The sequence below is a fragment of the Piliocolobus tephrosceles genome, chromosome 1, assembly GCF_002776525.5.
Source record: "Piliocolobus tephrosceles isolate RC106 chromosome 1, ASM277652v3, whole genome shotgun sequence".
Classification (NCBI taxonomy): Eukaryota; Metazoa; Chordata; class Mammalia; order Primates; family Cercopithecidae; genus Piliocolobus; species Piliocolobus tephrosceles.
In genome coordinates, this window is record NC_045434.1 from 108,006,921 (window position 1) to 108,028,489 (window position 21,569).

The 21,569-nt window shown below is 41.9% G+C and overlaps 1 protein-coding gene across 2 annotated transcripts in view; it reads right to left on the minus strand.

Annotated features, from left to right (window-relative positions):
• Positions 1 to 630: 630 nt before the first annotated feature.
• Positions 631 to 21,569, minus strand: part of LRIG2 (leucine rich repeats and immunoglobulin like domains 2) — a 46,200-nt gene continuing 25,261 nt past the window's right edge. For both annotated transcript variants that reach the window (XM_023232597.1, XM_026456725.1), the window contains exons 12-18: positions 18,268 to 18,431; positions 15,130 to 15,450; positions 12,926 to 13,207; positions 10,537 to 10,986; positions 9,027 to 9,176; positions 6,298 to 6,588; positions 631 to 1,957 (exon numbers count right to left, since the gene is read on the minus strand). In XM_023232597.1, the coding sequence (XP_023088365.1) occupies positions 1,731 to 1,957; positions 6,298 to 6,588; positions 9,027 to 9,176; positions 10,537 to 10,986; positions 12,926 to 13,207; positions 15,130 to 15,450; positions 18,268 to 18,431 (1,885 nt within the window). In that variant the 3' untranslated portion in view covers positions 631 to 1,730. The remainder of the gene's footprint in view (positions 1,958 to 6,297; positions 6,589 to 9,026; positions 9,177 to 10,536; positions 10,987 to 12,925; positions 13,208 to 15,129; positions 15,451 to 18,267; positions 18,432 to 21,569) is intronic.

Below are 21,569 nucleotides of genomic sequence, written 5' to 3' on the forward strand. Positions count from 1 at the left end.
AAATAACTCATTTAATACACCTGTTGCAACTCAAAGAGCATTAAAGCAGATAATGACAAGATGTGCAGACTCAAATATGGACAGTGATAGTGATTTATATCCTAGCGGCTCACCCCAGTCAGAACATGGCAAGAGCAAAGTCACAGATTGAAAGAGATGGTTCTGATATGAGCAACTGTTCTGGCTCCAGTTCATGCCACAGTACTGCTTATGATTCTGACTCAAGTTCTGCAATCTTTAAATCAGCCTCCAGTTTTTGAAGCGTTCATTATACATAAAGTAACAACCCGATCTAACTCACTGGTTCCTGAAGGAATGACTGAACTTTCCTCAATCAATTTCTGTTTCAGTAAAAAAGAGGGAAGTGGGGAGCAAGAGGGGGAGGAAATGAAAGGAATTTCCAAACAAGTTTTCCTCTAGGTACATAACAGCTGTGCCAGGACTGCCAGGCTCTGAAAGAACAAGCTTTTTATGTTAGAAAGGGAGTATCACCTAGCACTTTTAAACAGATGGCAAATGACCAGAAGTATGAACCTCTAGGACTGAAGAAGGCAGTTAATTACCCCAAGACTCTGTTTATGTGTATACAATCACTAAGTAGCTGCCTCTATAGATATACTTCTTAACAAGTAAGTTTTTAAAACTTTTTATTTATTTATTTTATTTATTTTTGAGCCAGGTCTCACTTTGTCACCCAGGCTGGGGTGCAGTGGCTTCACACAGCTCACTACAGCCTTGATTTCCCGGGCTCAAGTGACCCTCCCACCTCAGCCTCCCAAGTAGCTAGGACTACAACAGCATGCCACAATGCCCAGCTATTTTTTAAATTTATTTTTTGCAGAGACAGGGTCTCACCATGTTGCCCAGCCTGGTCTCAAATTCCTGGCCTCAAGCAATCCTCCCACCTTAGCCTCTCAGAATGCTGGGATTTACAGGAGTGAGCCACAGCTTTTATACTTTAAATAAAATTTTTAGATATCACTAAATTGAGTTATTTAAAATCTGTGATCTGAGAAGCTACTTGTCAATATTATAACTGAATATTATATATAATTTTGGCATATCAAAAATATTTACATTGCAGCCAACACATATGGTCAATGAATACAAAAATTATTTATAAATGTACATGTATTTACAGTGACATCCCTGGGCAATAGGGACAAAAAAAAATTCACAAGAATACAAAAACCTTTGACCTGGTACCAATTGGTCAAGCCTGGGATTCTTGCCAAAGACCTTGAATATCAAAGCCTGTCTCAACTATCTGCCTGAAACCACTGAAGAATCCCAGGCACACTTCCCAGAAGGCTCCAAAGTTATTTTTGCTCCTTGGAAGGCAAAGCAGAACATCAAAGTAGTGATGTTTTCTCAGGACCATTCTGAAGACTAGGGCAATACAGCAGGTTAAGCAGCAATGTGACTCTTCCTGACAGGCAGATGCACACCGGGGCACATTGCCATGGAACCATCCAGAAGCACATTTGCCCCGTATCTTCCCTCTGCCGATGATGCACATTTTTGATGAGCTGTACCCATTTCTGTCAACCGTTACCATTTCTTCATCAGGTATAAGACCAAACAACGCATGGCCCACCTTGGTGCAGTCAGATGCAATCATAAAGAAAGAGTAAAGCAAATGCTGACTTCGGAGTTTCTTCTGAGCTCTGAGGTAGTAAATGCAAAATTAATTAATGAGTCTCTGCCCAGATTTCATCCTGAAGTGGGTTTCATGTGCCTTCACTACCATCTTGAATGTTCCGAGTCCTACTAAAATCAAAACCATGATCCTGTAACCTGTGGCAGGACATGGAAGAAGCGGAACAGTCTGGCTCCGGCCCTGCCAAGCCCTCATTTTGATGAAGTTGTGGCGACTCATGGACTGGCTGCTGGGAAAAAGGAGGATGAGGCAGGCCTAGTTCTCTGTTTATGTTCCAGACGGGCCGCTGCAATGTTTCTGAGAATGAAAGACAAGAATTATCAGTAGTGACTGGTAAAACAATATCCTTTTAGCCAAATCCTCAAAGAAATAAAGATGTTCAATATTCCTGAATAAGGACACTGAAATCAAACACAGTCACACAGGCGCGCGCGCGCGCACACACACACACACAAACCACCACCAGAACGTGGTCTTTCAAATCCCTCTACTTCACAAACCTAACCAATTATTTACTGAGATCATACTATATATCATGTACTTTCACCTGTTATTTTACTGGTTCTGTTGCCAACAATTTTTTTATTTTTATTTATTTTTTTTTTTGAGATGGAGTTTCGCTTTTGTTGCTGGAGTGCAATGGCGCCCTCTCGGCTCACTGCAACCTCCGCCTCCCGGGATCAAGCAATTCTACTGCCTCAGCCTCCCAAGTAGCTGGGATTGCAGGCATGTGCCACCATGCCCGGCTAATTTTGTATTTTTAGTAGAGACAGGCATTTCTCCATGTTGGCCAGGCTGGTCTTGAACTCCCAACCTCATGTGATCTGTCTGCCTCAGCCTCCCAAAGTGCTGGGATTACAGGCGTGAGCCACTGTGCCCAGCCACAAAATTTTTAAATAAAACTCTTTAGACACATGGAAAAAAACTAAAAGACAAAACGGTATCCATATTGTAATGAAAGTTTCATGATAGATAATAATCACTGATTCAGTGCAGCCATTACATCTTTAAATATGTCACAAAATTGTTTTAAAAATAAACGGCCATTCCCTTCTAACTCCTAGCATGTCAACAATTCTAACAACAAATGATAGCCAAAGGAGCTATATTAAATCAAATTATCTGCACATTGGTTTCAAATATGCATTTCTCATTCTTCTTTAGTATAATGGAGAACTATTTTCCCAAAGACTGTTTACTGAAAATTATATTAACTTCATAGGTGCATTTTGGAAAAAGCTAGCCAGATATTATAAAAACAAATACCCAGAAATAAAAATAAAATCCATGTGAAAAGCTAGAGCAGGGTTTCTCAAGTTTTAATTAATATGCACACAAATAACTTGAGGATCTTGTTAAATGTAGACTCTGATTTGCTAGGTCTGCGCTGGGATCATTCTAACAAGCTCTTAGGTAATGGTGATGCTGATAGTCAATAGACCAGACTTTGAGTAAGCAGCAGCTAGGATACCCTAAGTAAAAAATGGCCAATGTGCCAAAGCACTTTGATTTGCTGATTTCCTTACTTACGGACTAGATTAAAAATGAGGGCATCCCTAAAGTTAGAAAAAAGATGGACTACATTTCTGGTCCTTCTTAAACCCTTTTTGTGTTAACTCTTCTAAGACATCCAACAGTAAAAGTGGATTTACTGTTGATGCATTTCTTTCATGAACACTTCAAGATAAGAGATTAACTTCAATAATAATAGTGCTTTCCTCTGTAACCTCTTTGGAAGACTTTTTTTTTTTTTTTTTGAGACGGAGTCTCGCTCTGTCTACCGGGCTGGAGTGCAGTGGCGTGATCTCGGCTCACTGCAAGCTCTGCCTCCTGGATTCAAGCCATTCTCCTGCCTCAGCCTCCCGGGTAGCTGGGACTACAGGCGCCCGCCACCGCGCCCGGCTAATCTTTTATATTTTCAGTAGAGACGGGGTTTCACCGTGGTCTCGATCTCCTGACCTTGTGATCCGCCCGCCTCGGCCTCCCAAAGTGCTGGGATTACAGGCGTGAGCCACCGCGCCCGGCAGAAGACTTTAATCTCTTAAGAACAACAGAGACTGGGGGCAGTGGCTCATACCTGTAATCCCAACACTTTGGGAGGCTGAGGTGGGTGGATCATCTGAGGTCAGGAGTTCAAGACCAGCCTGGCCAACATGGTGAAACCCTGTCTCTATTTTTAAAAAATACAAAAAATTAGCCAAGCGTGGTGGTGGGCACCTGTAATCCCAGCTACTCAGGAGGCTGAGGCAGGAGACTCGCTTGAACATGGAAGGCAGAGGTTGCAGTGAGCCGAGATCGTGCCACTGCACTCCAGCCTGGGTGACAGAGCGAGACTCTGTATCTCAAAAAAAAAATCGAGCATATCTTAGAAACTTTCATGGATGGTTCTGGCAGGAGTAAATGATCTAATGTGGGACATGAAGTAGTAAATGCAAAATTAATAAGTCTCTGCCCAGATTTCATCCTGAAGAGAGTTTCATGTACCCTCACTACCATCTTGAATGTTCCAAGTCTTGTATGATCCTGTAACCTGTGGGACATAATCGAACGTGGGACATTAGATCATTCACTCCTGCCAGAACCATCCCCAGGAGTATCACAGTATACTTTGCCTTCCTCTGGAAACCTGTAGTTCTCACCTCCTACCCTATCTTTTGTTGTTGTTGTTGTTGTTTTCAGACAGTCTCACCCTGATGCCCAGGCTAGAGTGCAATCACTCAGTCTCAGCTCACTGCAAACTCCGCCTCCCGGGTTCAAGTGATTCTCCTGCCTCAGCCTCCCAAGTAGCTGGGATTACAGGCACCCACCACCATGCCCAGCTAAATTTTTATTTTTTCAGTAGAGATGGGGTTTCACTATGTTGTCCAGGCTGGTCTCAAACTCCTGACCTTGTGATCCACCTGCCTCGGTCTCCCAAAGTGCTGGGATTACAAAAGTGAGCCACCGCACCCAGCCTGACCTCCTACCCTATTCCAGTGCGCTTGCGTGTCAGGCTGACAGAAGGATGAAAGCTGATGAAAAGCTTGGATGGACAGGAAGACATGCTCAGCATTACTCTCCATGATCTAGAAAGAGTTTTGTTTCAAATGCCAAGTGGTTATCAAATGCCTGATCTATACAGTATAATGTATATTTCTTTTCCTGGGCCATGTGAGACAGGGGACACAAGCCCAGAACTGCGTTCTCACTTATGACCTTGATCGTACCTCATAGAAGAAAACACCCGCCAAGTGAAGCTGAGATTAAATGTTTACCTGCTAGAACAGCAACAAAACAAAACATTTTCGCTTGAACCTAGGAGGCAGAGGTTGCAGTGAGCTGAGATCACGCCACTGGACTCCAGCCTGCGCGACAGGGCTAGAATACATCTCAAATTTAAAAAAAAAATCTTCTCAGTAGGCCAGGCACGGTGGCTCATGCCTGTAATCCCAGCACTTTGGGAGGCCAAGGTGGGCGGATCACCTGAGGTCTGGAGTTCGAGACCAGCCTGAGCAACATGGAGAAACCCCAGCTCTACTAAAAATACAAAATTAGCTGGGCATGGTAGCACATGCCTGTAATCCCAGCTACTCGGGAGGCTGAGGTAGGAGAATTGCTTGAACCTGGGAGGCGGAGGTTGTGGTGAGCCGAGATCACGTCATTGTACTCCAGCTTGGGAAACAAGAGCAAACCTCCATTTCCAAAAAAAAAAAAAATCTTCTCAGTAAAAACCATCACCAAATTATGCCGAAATTTTATTATTACTATTTTTTGGAGACAGAGTCTCACTCTGTTACCCAGGCTGGAGTGCAGTGGCATGATCTCGGTTCACTGCAACCTCCATCTCTTAAGTGATTCTCGTGCCTCAGCCTCGTGAGTAGCTGGGATTACAGGCACCCGCCACCACACCTGGCTAATTTTTGTATTTTTAGTAGAGACGGGGTTTCACTATGTTGGCCAGGCTGGTTTCAAACTCCTGACCTCAAACGATCCACCCGCTTTGGCCTCCCAAAGTGCTAAAATTACAGGTGTGAGCCACTGCACCCAGCCCCCCATATTTTATTCTTTATTTAAATATGGGAGAAAAATTAATACCCTATATGATACCGGGTGTGGTGGCTCACGCCTGTAATCCCAGCACTTTGGGAGGCCAAGGCAGGCAAATCACATGAGGTCAGGAGATCATGACCAGCCTGGCCAACATGGTTAAAATACAAAAATTAGCTGGGTGTGGTGGCACACACCTGTAGTCCCAGCTTCTTGGGAGGCTGAGGTACGAGAATTGCTTGAACCAGGGAGGTAGAGGTTGGAGTGAGCTGGGATTGCGCCACTACATTCCAACCTGGGCGACACAGTGAGACTCTGTCTCAAATAAATAAATACCCTGTATGAAACGTTTTTGTGTGTGGCCTCTGAATTTTCAGTAGTGTGATCTTGTTACCCCCACAAAAGTTGTTTCCATCCTATAGATGAAGACTTCTTTGTAACTCTAGTATGTAGAAATCTCTGGCTATAGTTTACACCATTTAACAATGGCCAGTTACTCCTATATCCAATCTGTTTGCTTCCTCTCAAATGAGAGCACTACCTATATGACAGAAGGAAGAGTCAATTAGACAAAAGTGAAAACAAAATAACAACAAAAATGCATCCCTTACCACCGCTCATCTGTGTGGACGGAAGTTTCTTCTCACTTATCCTCTCATGGTTGGTGGGAAAGGCAGATGGCTCTCTGTCAGCTGACGATATCAGGCTCTCTAGGGCAGTAGTATCCTGGGGAGGATGTGCTAAATATGTCTCTTTAGGCATCTGGACCATGAGGCTTGACAGTGTCTGATCAAGAACATCCTCCTCAGCAATATAGGTGTATGGACAGTATTCTCGGGTCCTGGAGTAGATGTTGGCATTGTCGTAACAATCTGAGCAAATCACCCGGGTACCAGTGCCACCTAATGACAAGAAAAAGAATCTAAATCTCTTTCTGTTAAGGAATTATTTTTTGCCAATCATCAGTTTTCTTCAACGGTTGTCATCATCATTGCTAGGATGTATTGAGCACTTACTTTATAAAGCCGGTGAAGTTTCAAGCCCTTTCTGTGAATTGATTCATTAATCCTCACAACATCCTTATGAGGTAGGTATTACTATTATCCCCACTTTACAGATAGGGTAAACTATAGCACAGAGAAGTAACTTAACCAAAGTCATACTGCCAGAGTGAGGAGAAGAAACAGCCATTCTGGCTCCAGAGCCCATGCTCTTGAAAACTACATTGAAACATCTCTATCGTGGATAGATAGATCATGCCCAAATCAAGGGAGCAAGATAAGGCTGGTACTGTGCTACAAGACACATGCTTGGCTTAAGCAAACTAAGTCAGAGAATAAGGAGTTATGATGACTTCACTTCATGAAAAACCATGTTACTTTCATGAGTCAAGAGGTTAAGTAACACCAATTGCTACAAGCATCCCTAGAGAAAGCTTCTGACAATGAGGAGTCCTGCCTGACAAGTACATGGTTGACAAGTATAGGTTTAACAATGAACTCCCTGGATTATTATGTGCTTTGAAAACTGAATGATGAAGGAGAGAAGAGAGAGTGAGAAATAAAGAGTCACTTATTCAAAATCATGCAACAGGCTAGGAGCAGTGGCTCACGCCTGTAATCCCAACACTTTGGGAGGCCGAGGCAGGTGGATCACCTGAGGTCCGCAGTTTGAGACCAGCCTGGCCAACATGGTGAAACCCCATCTCTACTAAAAACACAGAATTAGCTGGGCGTGGTGGTGGGTGCCTGTAATCCCAGCTACACGGGAGGCTGGGACAGGAGAATCACTCGAACCTGGGAGGCAAAGGTTACAGTGAGCTGAGATGGCGCCATTGCACTCCAGCCTGGGTGACAAGAATGAAACTGTCTCAAAAAAACCAAAAAACAAAATCATGCAACAGAATGTTAGAACTGGAAGAGAGTGAAAATTTAGTTTAACCCAGAAAGCAGTGTTATTTCCCACATATTTCAAAGAATAGACTTTTAAGTATTCTTTTAAAAGTCAGAAATGCTGGCCAAGTGCGGTGGCTCACGCCTGTAATCCCAGCACTTTGGGAGGCCAAGGCAGGCAGATCACAAGGTCAGGAGTTCAAGACCAGCCTGACCAACATGGTGAAACCCGTCTCTACTAAAAATACAAAAATTAGTCAGGTATGGTGGCACGCACCTGTAATCCCAGCTACTTGGGAGGCTAAGGCAGAGGAATCGCTTGAACCTGGGAGGTGGAGGTTGCAGTGAGCTGAGATTGTGCCACTGCACTCCAGCCTGGGTGACAGGGTAAGACTCTTTCTCAGAAACAAAGAGTCAGAACTACTATATTTTTCATGAAAAGCCAAAATAAAATCCAATTTATCAATTAGATAAAGTTCTGTTGACAGTCGAAAAAAGTCTCTGAAGAAATGGAATATATCTTTCATTTGTATAGTATTTGAGTATCACAAAGATTTGTTGAAAAGATCTGTGAGAATCTTGGGGGAAGTGCTTTACAAACTATTGTTTCTTTGTTTAAAAATTGGAAAAGTAAAGCTCAGATCTTAAGTAACTAGTTCATGGTCACAGAGCTGGAAAAAGGAAGAAGTATCAGTCAAACCCAATTCTTCTGTCCCTTAATTCATTCAGTTCTGTCACTCCCTGTGGGAGCGAGGGTATGAAAAGGGTGGAGGGAGAAGAGCTCTGTGTATGGGTACGCATCTCTACATGTTGGGATGTAGGTTCATTTAATTAGAGAACTCTTTACATCTCTCTGATATATGCTAAGAACCATTGCTACCCTTTGTTGATTTTTTTAGAGGTAGGGAGTCTTGCTGTGTTGTCCAGGCTAGAGTACAGTGGCTATTCATAGGTGTGCTCACAGCACAATATAGCCTCAAACTCCTGGCCTCAAGCGATCCTTCTGCTTCAGCCTCATGGATAGATGGGACTACAGGCGTGCCACCATGCCTGGCTCTTAGCTACCCTTTAAACTTTACTGAATGTCTACCTGTCAGGAAGAGAAACCAGCTTTCCTTGGATGTGTTCTGAAGGATGCCCCCGCCTGAAAAGGGTAAGAAAGAGATACCTGAAAAAAGTTTCCAGAACATCCCTTTCCTATAATTACACAAGTTTGGGAGCCTCTGCTGTGTACTCTAATCTCTTGTTTAATGTGTTTCTCCACTCTGTAAGATGATTTTCTTATCCTGTTAAGACTTTAGTCAATTTTCATCCTATTTTGCATGTGGCTAAATGCTTTCATTAGGTATCTTTAAAATATTGCTTCAGATTAATGGAGAAACTACACACTGAAAAATAAACTCAATAGATGAGGCTGAAATTGTAACCATAAACAACAGAGTCATTACCATCAGTGCCTTTGTGTATATATCCATTGGCAGGAGGCATAAGTTGCTGGTGACTGCCTGCCTCAGAGTTGCTGTAGCCTTCCTGTGGCTCAGACAGCGTTCCTTGGGAAGACAAGTAGCTGGGAATGTCTGCCGGCAGATTGAGCTCCTCTGTAAAAGAGACATTTTTAACTCTCAAAGGTAGGCAGTTGAAGTCAACACTCAGAAGACTGTTTTGCAAATGTGTTCCACTTGGATACTATTAGCAAGAAAAAATGTATGTACCTAGGACCCCAACAGCTCTTGGTACTTCCCCTAAAACTATTTCTCACTAGAATTCTTCTCAAAGTTTCACTTTAAAAGTTTCACCAAAAGAAACAAAACCTAAAGGTTGAAATCTTATCTACTGCCACACTTTCATAACCTATCTGACTAGATTTCTTTTCTTGCAGGATTTCAGGGTGAGAGGTGTAAAAGACTGACCTCAACAATCCAGTTTGATATTCAAGGGAAAAAAAGAGACTGATCTCAATCGCGGGCTCCATTCTTCCTTACAGCAAAATTATGATGAAAAGGAGCCTTAGACATTAAAGAGAATGCATCTGTAATGTGTTTTTAAGAGTAAAGTTTGGCCGGGCATGGTTGCTCACGCTTGTAATCCCAGCCCTCTGGGAGGCCAACGCGGGCAGATCATAAGGTGAAAAGATTGAGATCATCCTGGTCAACATGGTGAAACCCCGTCTCAACTAAAAATACAAAAATTAGCTGGGCGTGGTGGCACACGCCTGTAGTCCCAGCTACTAGGAAGGCTGAGTCAGGAGAATCGCTTGAACCCGAGAAGTGGAAGTTGCATTGAGCCGAGATCATGCCACTGCACTCCAGCCTGGCAACACAGTGAGACTCCATCTCAAAAAAAAAAAAAAAGTATTTACAAATTCTTAAAATTGGTCAGACGTAGTGGCTCATGCCTGTAATCCCAGCACTTTGAGAGACCAAGGCAAACAAACTGCTTGAGCCCAGGAGTTCGAGACCAGCTTGGGCAACATGGCAAAACCTGACTTTTAAAAAATTAGGTGCGGTGGCACATGCCTATAGTCTCCGCTTCTCAGAAGGCCAAGATGGGAGAATCACCTGAGCCTGGGAAGTCAACACTGCAGTGAGCCGTATACACTCTGACCTGGGCGTTAGAGTAACACCCTATCTCAAATGTCAAACAAAATTCTTTCCTCAAAGAGGTTCTGTTATATCAAAGAAGTTGAACATTTTAACAACAAAAACTCCCTTCTATCACATATCAGGTAATGTATCACAGCTCTTCAGTTTTTTGAGGGGAAGATGAGGTCTCGCTATGTTGCCCAGGTGGGCCTTGAACTCCTGGGCTCAAGCCGTCCTCCCACCTCATCCTCCTGAGTAGCTGGGACTACAGGCATGTGCTACTATGACCAGCTCTGTTTTTTATACTGTACAATTAATCCTATACTACATTCTTGACTCAAGTACAAGCCATAGGTATCATGTGGGTACTACTTACCTGTGTTTGTGATACTATAGTCTTCATTTTTCCTTCTCATGTGGTAAATAACAATGACCCAGATCAAAGAAGTGCCAACAACACAGCAGACCACAACAATGATGACAATGCCAACTGTGGTCCAGCCATCATCTTCATGCCCAATGCTACTCTGGGAAGAGTCACAATTGGGGGATGAAATGACATTTAGGTAAATGTGGCCACGTTCTGTCCCAAGGGTGTTAGACATAATGCAGGTGTATTTCCCAGCATCTTCTAGCCCAGCATCTACAATGATGAGAAGCTGATTGGCTGCAGCAAAGAAATGTCGTTCTGTCACCAGCAAAGGCCCATCATCTTTAGTCCAGTTGAGACGAGGGGCAGGACTCCCTCCAGCTATGCACTGTAACACCGCAGTTTCACCTCGGGTTACTGTCTTATCCTCCAGGGGTCTAATAAATGAGGGTGTCTCTAACAAGAAAACATTTTTTTAAAAAATGAAAAGTTAGGCAGTTTTATTCCTTAATTCCTACTGAATTAGATCAATGAGGGTATAATAAAATGAGTGATTTTATATACTCACAGGAGGATTAGAAGTTAATGTTTCAGAACAAAATCCTGAAAAAAGCCTCAATCTTTTCTCAGTAATTCCAGCTTAGGCAAGCTATCCTAAGTAAGAAGTTCAGGGCAGCTGCAATAGCTGGAGGAGGTGAGCAGGGGTGACCCATTAAAAAAGGTTAAAAATAACTTAAAAAAAAAAATGAAATTCAAAGATTTATATGCAAAAAGATGTTTACTACAAAATTTGTAATTTTAAAGAATAAAGAAAAATATTTGAAAACCAAGCAGAAAAATGATTAAATTATAGTATAGTCACATGATGTTTTACAAAGACTTTAATAACAAGGTAACTTGTGGTACAATATTAAATGAAAAAAATGTAGGTATATTTAACTACATAAAAGTGAGAGGGGAAAGTCTAGAACATGCTAAAATCCTTCAGTGTCTGAGTGACTTTCCTCCCCTTTTCCTAATTTTCTGTATATCTTAACATGCTAAAACAATAAATGACTTATTTTTCTAAGGCTGAAGTGGGCGGATCACAAGGTCAGGAGTTCGAGACCAGCCTGACCAACATGGTAAAAGCCCGTCTCTTAAAAAAAATACAAAAACTAGCTGGGAGCAGTGGTATGTGCCTGTAGTCCCAGCTACTTAGGAGGCTGAGACAGGAGAATCGCTTGAACCCGGTAAGTGGAGGTTGCTCTGAGCTGAGATCGCACCACTGCATTCCAGTCTGGGCGACAGAGTGAGACTCCGTCTCTAAATAAATAAATAAATAAATAAATAACTTCTTATTTTTCTGGTTATACAAGTAAACAACACAAGCCAACAAACTTACAAAATAATAATAATAATAATAATGACATCTAGGAAAATACAGAACTGGAAAGTAGAATTTACCTTGGATTTGTGTTCCATGAAGAAAAGTATTATAACAAGGAAGAAAAAACTAAACAAACAAACAACAACAACAACAAAAAACCCAGGCTAGCCGGGGGAAATGTTTAGGAAAAAAGGCATTTTACCAGAAATAGGGTTAAGAAGAACACACTGAAAAGGAAAGCAGAAACTCTAACCAGAAAATAAATTGTTTGTTTAATTTTTTTTGAAAATGAACTAGGAGCAAACAGTCTTAGGTTCCTATCAAGCAATAAGTGAAGCAGCATCAAATGGCTGGGATACTCCTAAGAGAACACTGGAACTCTCAATGCAAACTCACTGAATAGTAAACACACCTACATGAAATAGAAACCTTACAGTGAGGGACTTGAAAAAGTAAGTTGAGCCGGGCGCGGTGGCTCAAGCCTGTAATCCCAGCACTTTGGGAGGCTGAGACGGGCGGATCACGAGGTCAGGAGATCGAGACCATCCTGGCTAACACGGTGAAACCCCGTCTCTACTGAAAAAATACAAAAATCTAGCCGGGCGAGGTGGCGGGCGCCTGTAGTCCCAGCTACTCCGGAGGCTGAGGAGGAGAATGGTGTAAAACCTGGGAGGTGGAGCTTGCAGTGAGCTGAGATCCGGCCACTGCACTCCAGCCCCGGCGACAGAGCGAGACTCCATCTCAAAAAAAAAAAAAAGAAAGAAAAAGTAAGTTGATAAAGGAATTTGAACTTTCAATTATTGTGATAAGGATGCCTACCTAATTTTGCCCTATGTATTTTCCCACATTTCAGTTATCTGACCCACTAATTCCTAGACTGACATAACCCTGCATAAAATTGTGAAATAAGATAAAGATCTAAGAATCACAGAGGTAATCTCAAACTTATTTTTCTTGCTTGTTAAGACCAAGAGTAGCTCCCAAAGACTCCAACAAAAGCAGGGACCCATGAAGCAGTAAACATACCTAACACTGTTAGGGAAGCATTTGCTGAGAGACCGCCTGCTGTATTTTGTGCCATGCAGCTATAGATTCCCATATCTTCTATTTTCACGTTGGCAATAAAGAAAACGTCATCTTCGGGCATGACGTGCATGCGTCTTTCTCGAGCCGCAGGGAAGTCAGTACCACCATCTTTCTGCCAGGAAATCTGAGGTGCAGGGTGTCCCTCTGCAGCACATTCTAATCTGGCCATGGCACCAGTGCGAATAGTCAGATCCATTGGCGTTTTCAGAAAAGATGGCATCTCTGTTTCCAGAAAGACCACCAAGAAAAAGTGGGCAGGGGAACAAAGACACATATATGTATACAAATAGGCATGAAAGAGTCTAGTAGGCGAAACACCCCGTAATGTTCCATTTCTTTGTGAAGACAAGCTCTCTGATTGAGAGTGAATATAGTTTTATAAATTTAAAAAAAAACCAAAACTTTAGAGATAAGGTCTTGCTCTGCCATCCAGGTGGGAGTACAGTGGCGCAATCATAGCTCACTGCAGCTTCAAATTCCTGGCCTCAAGCTATCCTCCCACCTTGGCCTCCCAAAGTGCTGTGACTATAAGCCTGAGCCACAGCACCCAGCCAAGAGTGAATATGGTTTTGAGGCCATCTCTTCTTCCAGAACCTCAGAGTATTTGGAGCACACTGATAACTGTGTCTTCTAGGATGCATGATACACTTAATCATCAGTTGGAACTAGGGAAAGCAGAAGGCCACAAACCTTCTTGAACTTCCTATTTTAGAACCTGATATTTACCATGATTCCCTCACTTATGAAGCTAAATGATGCTTCCCTGGGAGGCTGAGGCAGGAGAATCACTTGAAACCAGGAGGTGAAAGTTGCAGTGAGCTGAGATCACACCACTGCACTCCAGCCTGGGTGACAAAGTGAGACTCCATCTCAAAAACGAAAAGATGTTGCCCAAACCAACATCTACAAAGCTATCAAGGAAACTGCATGCTAAAAAAAACTTATGCCTTCAAAAGTATCATTAAAAAACACAGAAGCAAAACATAAGTACATCTTTTGGTTGCACAAAGCCTAAAATGTTATAGTTATTCAATTTGATACACAATAGATAAATCAAGCTATTTTTGAGAAGCTTTTGCAGGAAAGAAGAGTATTCATTTTTAAAATGATCCTGTGTGGAGTGGAAAACCAAACACCATATGTTCTCACTTATAAGTGGGAGCTAAGTATCAGTACACAAAGGGATACAGAGTGGTATCACGGACTTTAGAGATTCAGAATGGAGAGGGTGAGCAGGGGACTAGGGATAAAAAACTACACATTAGATAGAATGTACGCTACTCGGTGATTGGTGCACTAAATTCTCAGAATGCACCACTATAATCCATGGGGAAAAAACTCACTTGTACCCCAAAAGGTACTGAAATAAGGCTGGGTGCAGTGGCTTACACCTGTAATCCCAATACTTTGGGAGGCCGAGGCAGATGGATCGCTTGTGCTCAGGAGTTTGAGACCAACCTGGCCAAAATGGTGAAACCTCATCTCTACTAAAAATACAAAATTTAGGTAGGCCTGGTGGCGCACATCTGTAATTCCAGCTACTCGGAATTATAGGAGACAGGAGAATCACTTGAACCTGGGAGGCGGAAGTTGCAGTGAGCTGCGATCATGCCACTGTACTCCATCCTGGGAGACAGAGTGAGACTCCATTTCAAAAAAAAAAAAGAGAAATTAAAATAAATAAAAATACACACACACACACACACACACACACACACACAAATGATCCTGTGTAACTACATTTAGACAATGATAATGACCATTAGACCCAAAAATGTCCTAGATATTCCCAGTTATTATAAGGCCCATCAGGAATAAATTTTATAGTTATCAAGAGAGATTTATGGTTCTGGAATGAAAACTGAGAATTTCATAAGAATGTCTTCAAAAGCATAAACAGCAGTGAAAACAGCATATCTCTTAGGGCCACAGCATTTACCCTTCAACCAAAGACCACTTAGAGACCATAAGTGGGCAGACTGACTAATCCAAAAATCCCACCCACTTGACACGTTATCACAACTCAAAAGACAGTAAGAGTTCTACTTAAATGTCAGGTTTAGCCTAATTCTCTCAAGTGATTCAAAACAGAACATGAAAAATCCTTCTCAACTAAAAAACAATCAAGGAGCATAATTCCTTACCATTTACAGTCAGTTTGGCTTTCTGAGAATAATTAGAACCAAAGTGATTAGTAACAATACACTGATATTTTCCTTCATCTGTGAAATTCACATTGAAAAGATGTAAGATACTAGTATATTCCAGAGCTTCTCCAGCTTGCTGCCGATAACGAACAAAATTCTCAATATCCACGTCATACAGGATTTCGCTGTCTTTGCGCCACACAGTGGACATGGGTGAATCACTGCTGCTCGCTGCAGTGCACGTCAGAGTCACATTCATGCCTCTTAGAGCAATTATGGTTTCAGGATGTGTCCTTATCTGTGGCTTAAGAAAATCATCTAAGGGGAAAAAAATGCATCCGCAGCCAAGTCAGTTATATATTTTTGCTTTAAATTTTAAAACAAATACTATAAAATTGTGTGTTCTGTTTACAAAGTGGCATATTAAAGTTGAAAGAGACCACAGAGCTAGAGTCCAATTCCCTTGGTTAAAGATGGGGGAAATGAGGCCAGGAAAATTCAAATGACTTGCTCAAAGACATGTCAAGTCAGTGGCAGAGCCTGGACTGGAACTCAAGTTTCCTGACTTCAGGATCCAGCACTTTTCTACTAGCCCTTACTGTCACCTGTGTGCTCGGAATGTATTTCTCAAGCATTATCACTTATTGGGGAAAAACAGAAAACTTATATTAGGATTTCAAGACAAGTTCTACTTCTATTACCCCTTGTATATATGTATGTGATAGATAAACGTGTGTATGGCCAGGAGCGGTGGCTCATGCCTGTAATCCTAGCACTTTCAGAGGTCAAAGTGGGTGGATCACCTGAGGTCAGGAGTTCGAGACCAGCCTGGCCAACATGGCGAAACCCCATCTCTTCTAAAAACACAAAAATTACCTGGGCGAGGTGGCGGGCGCCTGTAATCCCAGCTACTTGAGAGGCTGAAGGAGAATCACGTGAACCCGGGTGGGGAGGCAAGCCGAGATCACGCCACTTCACTCCAGCATGGGCAAGAGTGAGACTCTGTCTCCAAAAAAAAAAAAATATATATATATATATATATATATATATATATATATATAAAATGGTTATAAAAATATATAACCATTATCCTTTCTGTGCCAATATAAAATGGGGGGCTTATGAATGATTTATATTTCACAGAGAATACCTAATAAAACAAATTATTTGAAAGCATTTTGTATGTGCACAGGTTTCACCTAAAGCAGTGAAAAAATCCAGATAGGTCAAATGTCCAACTGAAGATTGGCTTAGGACTGGCTAATAAAATATAGATTCATATTTAATAATGTTATTGGACTGAGAGAAGCAGGCATATAAATTTTTTTTTTGTTTTTGAGACGGAGTCTCGCTCTGTCGCCCAGGCTGGAGTGCAGTGGCGCGATCTCGGCTCACTGCAAGCTCTGCCTCCCGGGTTCACGCCATTCTCCTGCCTCAGCCTCCCGAGTAGCTGGGACTACAGGTGCCACCACCACGCCCAGCTAGTTTTTTGTATTTTTTTAGTAGAGACGGGGTTTCACCATGTTAGCCAGGATGGTCTCGATCTCCTGACCTCGTGATCCGCCTGTCTCGGCCTCCCAAAGTGCTGGGATTACAGGCGTGAGCCACCGCACCCGGCCGGTATATAAATTCTTAACCAGTATCTCCACTGTATAACATTTCATTGTGCCATAAAAGCAGTAAGTGGAAGGGGAGGAAAAAATATATGGTATTTAAAACTAAGTAAAAAGGGAATATGTGGCAATGTCAGCAGAATTTAACCTTTACTAGATTCTGTTCTCTTCCTTAAAATTTGTAAAAACAATGCATGTATTTTGTGGGCCTGAACTTCCAAGTGTGTGTTCTGTTCCAACCATCTTTAAGTACACTGTGAAAACAGATTTGGCAATATATAGGTACTCAAATGATCAGAGATACTCTAGGGAGATGCAACATAGATACACTGAGCTAAAAGGTCTCCTATGTAAAGCTAAGAATCAGTCATTCCACTTTAAAGAAAAAAAATTTTTTTTTTCAGACAGAGTCTCACTCTGTCACCCAGGCTGGAATGCAGCAGCACAATCTTGCCTCACTGCAACCTCCAACTCTCGGTTCAAGCAATTTTCCTGCCTCAGCCTCCCGGGAAGCTGGGATTACAGGCGTGTGCCACCAGTGGGCTCAGCTAATTTTTGTATTTTAGTAGAGTCAGGGTTTCGCCATGTTGGCCAGGCTGGTCTCGAACTCCGGACCCCAGGTGACCCACCCACCTTGGCCTCCCAAAGTGCTGGGATTACAGGTGTGAGCCACCATGCCCAGCCTAAAGGAAATTTAAGTGTAAAGGAAAAATTTCCAAATTGAGAAAGAATAATATAGAAGTATACTTGAAATTGGCTGGGCACGGTGGCTTATACCTATAATCCCAGCACTTTGGGAGGCAGAGGCAGGGAAACCACCTGAGGTCAGGAGTTCAAGACCAGCCTGGCCAACATGGCAAAACCCTGTCTCTACTAAAAATACAAAAATTAGCCAGGTATGGTGGCACACGCCTGTAATCCCAGCTACTCAGGAGGCTGAGACAGGAGAATCGCTTGAACCCAGGAGGCAGAGGTTGCAGTGAGCTGAGATCATACCACTATACTCCAGCCTGGGTGACGCAGCAAGACCCCATCTCAAGGGGGAAAAAAAAGTATATTTGAAAGTATAAGTGCTAGAATCAGGACAACTTGTCTATGACTATCTCTCTCCCCTCAAAGAATAAACAAAACTCTGCCACTTTAATGTTATGAAACCGCATAAAAAATATGAAACACACAGAATCAGTATATTCATACATTGCTGGTGACAACTTTAAACTAGTGCTATCTTTTTAGAAAGTACCTGGTGGCACTTTTCAAGATCTACTAAAAATGTTCATTTAAAAAAACTCATATTGCTTGATTCAGGAATCTGACTACCAAATACCTAACCTAAGGTTAACAATCCCCCTAAAAGAGAAAAGCCTTCATTCATTAAAATGCCTGTGATCATTTTTAATGGCAATTAAAACTGTACGATTACAAAAATTGCTAGTGGAAAATCATTCTGGTTTAATTTTTTTAAATTCTGTTAAGATTATTAAGTGTGTAATATATAAAATATTAAAACAAAAATACAAACCACAGACAAAATCTTTCAGATCCACATTCAGGATGCTTTCCCCTGCTAGCCATTCAGGGTGTGCACAGCTTACATTCACAGAATGTTGAAAGTTATTATCAATCAACCACTGAAGTAGCCACTTCAAATGGCAGTCACAGAGCAAACTGCTTGTGTTCAGAATCCTGCAGGAAAGAAAAGAGGAAAAGCATCCTTTGTTTTATTTTTTGTTCTAAACATCTTCAGTATTAAAACCTTACCACACACCTATCCATTATTCTTGCCGAAAACATTCAACACAAACGTAATCATGAGAAAACCAATTGAGACTGTCTGCCAAAATTCTTTAAATATATCAACCTCATGAAAGACACTAAAAAAAGAGAGGGGAACAAGGGCGGCCAGGGATCTATTTTGAAGATGACTAAAGAGTCATTACAATCAAATGAAATGTGTGATTCTTGATTGAAAAAACCATCTACGAAGGACTTTTTTTTTTTTAACATTGGGGAAATTTGAGTATGGACTGTGTATTAGTTAATATTATCTTATCAATGTTAATTTCCTTGGGTGTGGTAATGGTGATGTCTTCATTAGAAAATGTACTTGTTCTTAAAAAATACGGCCGGGCGCGGTGGCTCAAGCCTGTAATCCCAGCACTTTGGGAGGTGGAGACGGGCGGATCACAAGGTCAGGAGATCGAGACCATCCTGGCTAACCCAGTGAAACCCCGTCTCTACTAAAAAATACAAAAAACTAGCCGAGTGAGGTGGCGGGTGCCTGTGGTCCCAGCTACTCGGGAGGCTGAGGCAGGAGAATGGCGTAAACCCGGGAGGCAGAGCTTGCAGTGAGCTGAGATCCGGCCACTGCACTCCAGCCTGGGTGACAGAGCGAGACTCCGTCTCAAGAAAAAAAAAAAAAAAAAAAAAATGTGCTGAGATATTTAGAGGTGAAGTGTCATCATGGCTGCAACTTTTAAATGGTCAGCAAAAAAACTGTACATATATATATATATTTGTGTGTATGTGGAGAGGGAGCAAGAGCTAAAATGAGAGAGGAGGAGGGAGGGAAACAGAACAAATTTAGCAAAACGTTAACAGTCAGTGAATCTAGATAAAGCGTATATGGTGTTAATTGCACCTTCCTTTAAATTTTGGAGGTTTAAATTTTTTCCTATGAAAGTATTGGGAAACACTATATATAGGAGCAACAAGAGATCTCTGTTGTAGACAGCATATAATTACTGTCAGATTATTTCATGAAGACTAAAAACACTTCTGCACTAAGCCAGACTCAGTGGCTCATACCTGTAATCCTAGCACTTTGGGAGGCAGAGGCAGGAGGATCTCCTGCGGTCAAGAGTTCGAGATCAGCCTGGCCAACATGGCGAAACCCTGTCTCTACTAAAAATACAAAATTAGCTGGATGTGGTGTTGGGCACCGGTAATCCCAGCTACTTGGGAGGCTGAGGCAGAAGAACTGCTTGAACCCGGGAGACGGAAGTTGCAGTGAGCCGAGATCACACCACTGCACATCAGCCTGGGCAACAGATTGAGACTCTGTCTCCCAAAAACAAACAAACAAACAAAAAACCACTTCAGCACTGTGGGAATGTGTAATACAATCTAAACTAAGAGCACTGAAAAAGTATTTGTGGTTTCTAACCCTGTAAAACATATCTGAAAAATCAGTATTTTCTCTCAATGACCCCTTAAATGTCCCATCCACTTAGAAGCAGGGAAAGTAAATGATTTTGAGAACTTGCTTTATGTGCATGATAAAATCCTCATCAAGTTTAATATTTGAATAAAGTATCTAAGATCTGATTCCACAGAAGTTTCAATTTTAACTCTTTTTTTTTTTCTGAGACAGAGTCTTGCTTGATGCCCAGGATGGAGTGCAGTGGCACAATCTTGGCTCACTGCAACCTCCACCTCCCGGGTTCAAGCGATTCTCCTGCCTCAGCCTCCCAAGTAGCTGGAACTACAGGTGTGTGCCACCATGCCCAGCTAATTTTTGTATTTTTAGTAGAGACGGGGTTTCACCATGTTGGCCAGGATGGTCTTGATCTCTTGACCTCGTGATCCACCTGCCTTGGCCTCCCAGAGTGCTGGGATTACAGGTGTGAGCCACCACGCCGGGCAAAGTTTCAATTCTAAGAATGAAAAACATTGACTTACATTGTTCGATTGTTCAAAGTTGACTTATATTGTTATTAAACAAGGGGGCACTGGCAAAGATTACTATGCTTTTGTAATGCTTTATTTATTTATTTATTATTATTACTATTTTTTTTTTTTTGAGACGGAGTCTTGCTCTGTCGCCCAGGCTGGAGTGCAGTGGCCGGAACTCAGCTCACTGCAAGCTCCGCCTCCCGGGTTTTTGCCATTCTCCTGCCTCAGCCTCCCGAGTAGCTGGGACTACAGGCGCCCGCCACCTCGCCCGGTTAGTTTTTTGTATTTTTTAGTAGAGACGGGGTTTCACCATGTTAGCCAGGATGGTCTCGATCTCCTGACCTCATGATCTGCCCGTCTCGGCCTCCCAAAGTGCTGGGATTACATATAATGCTTTAAAACAAGCTTCATTGCATAATTTCTTCTCTAACAGTTGGTTTGAACAAACTGCTACTGCAGGAACTTTAATGCAACTGTGTTTTGAGACAGGAACTCACTGTGTTGCCCAGCCTGGTCTCTAACTCCTGGACTCACAGGATCCTCCCACCTGAGCCTTCTGAGTATCTGGGATTACAGGGATGAGCCACCACACCTGGATCTAATGGAACTTTTTTACTGAGAATTGTTGGTTGCTTTTGGTTACTTTAAAAGTCATATTTATAATACTTTTTAGGTCAACATTTATTAAAATCTCTCTTTATACTTTTTGGTATTCCCCACAAGGCTTTGCATCAATAATAAGAGGTGTATGAAAAAGTTGCATATAAATTTTAAAACATTTTCCATTAAAATTATGTAGTAGAAAATTAGAAAGTACCACTAAACCAAGAGGGAGAGAAAGCCCCCCAAATCCTCACTACTCAAAGAAAACCACTAGAAATATTTTAGTATAATCTATCCACACACTTGTTGAGAGAATACCTTATACTCTGTTAAGTATTTGTGGTCAGGGTTTGGTTAGTATATGAAGAATGGAAAGAAGCAAAAGAAACAGAAGTGAAGGGAGCTATTGTGAATTAAGTTTTGTCTGTGGTCAGGCACTGTGCTAAATACTTTTATTTATTTATCTATCTATCTATTTATTTATTTATGACAGAGTCTTTATCTATCTATCTATCTATCTATCTATCTATCTATCTATCTATCTAT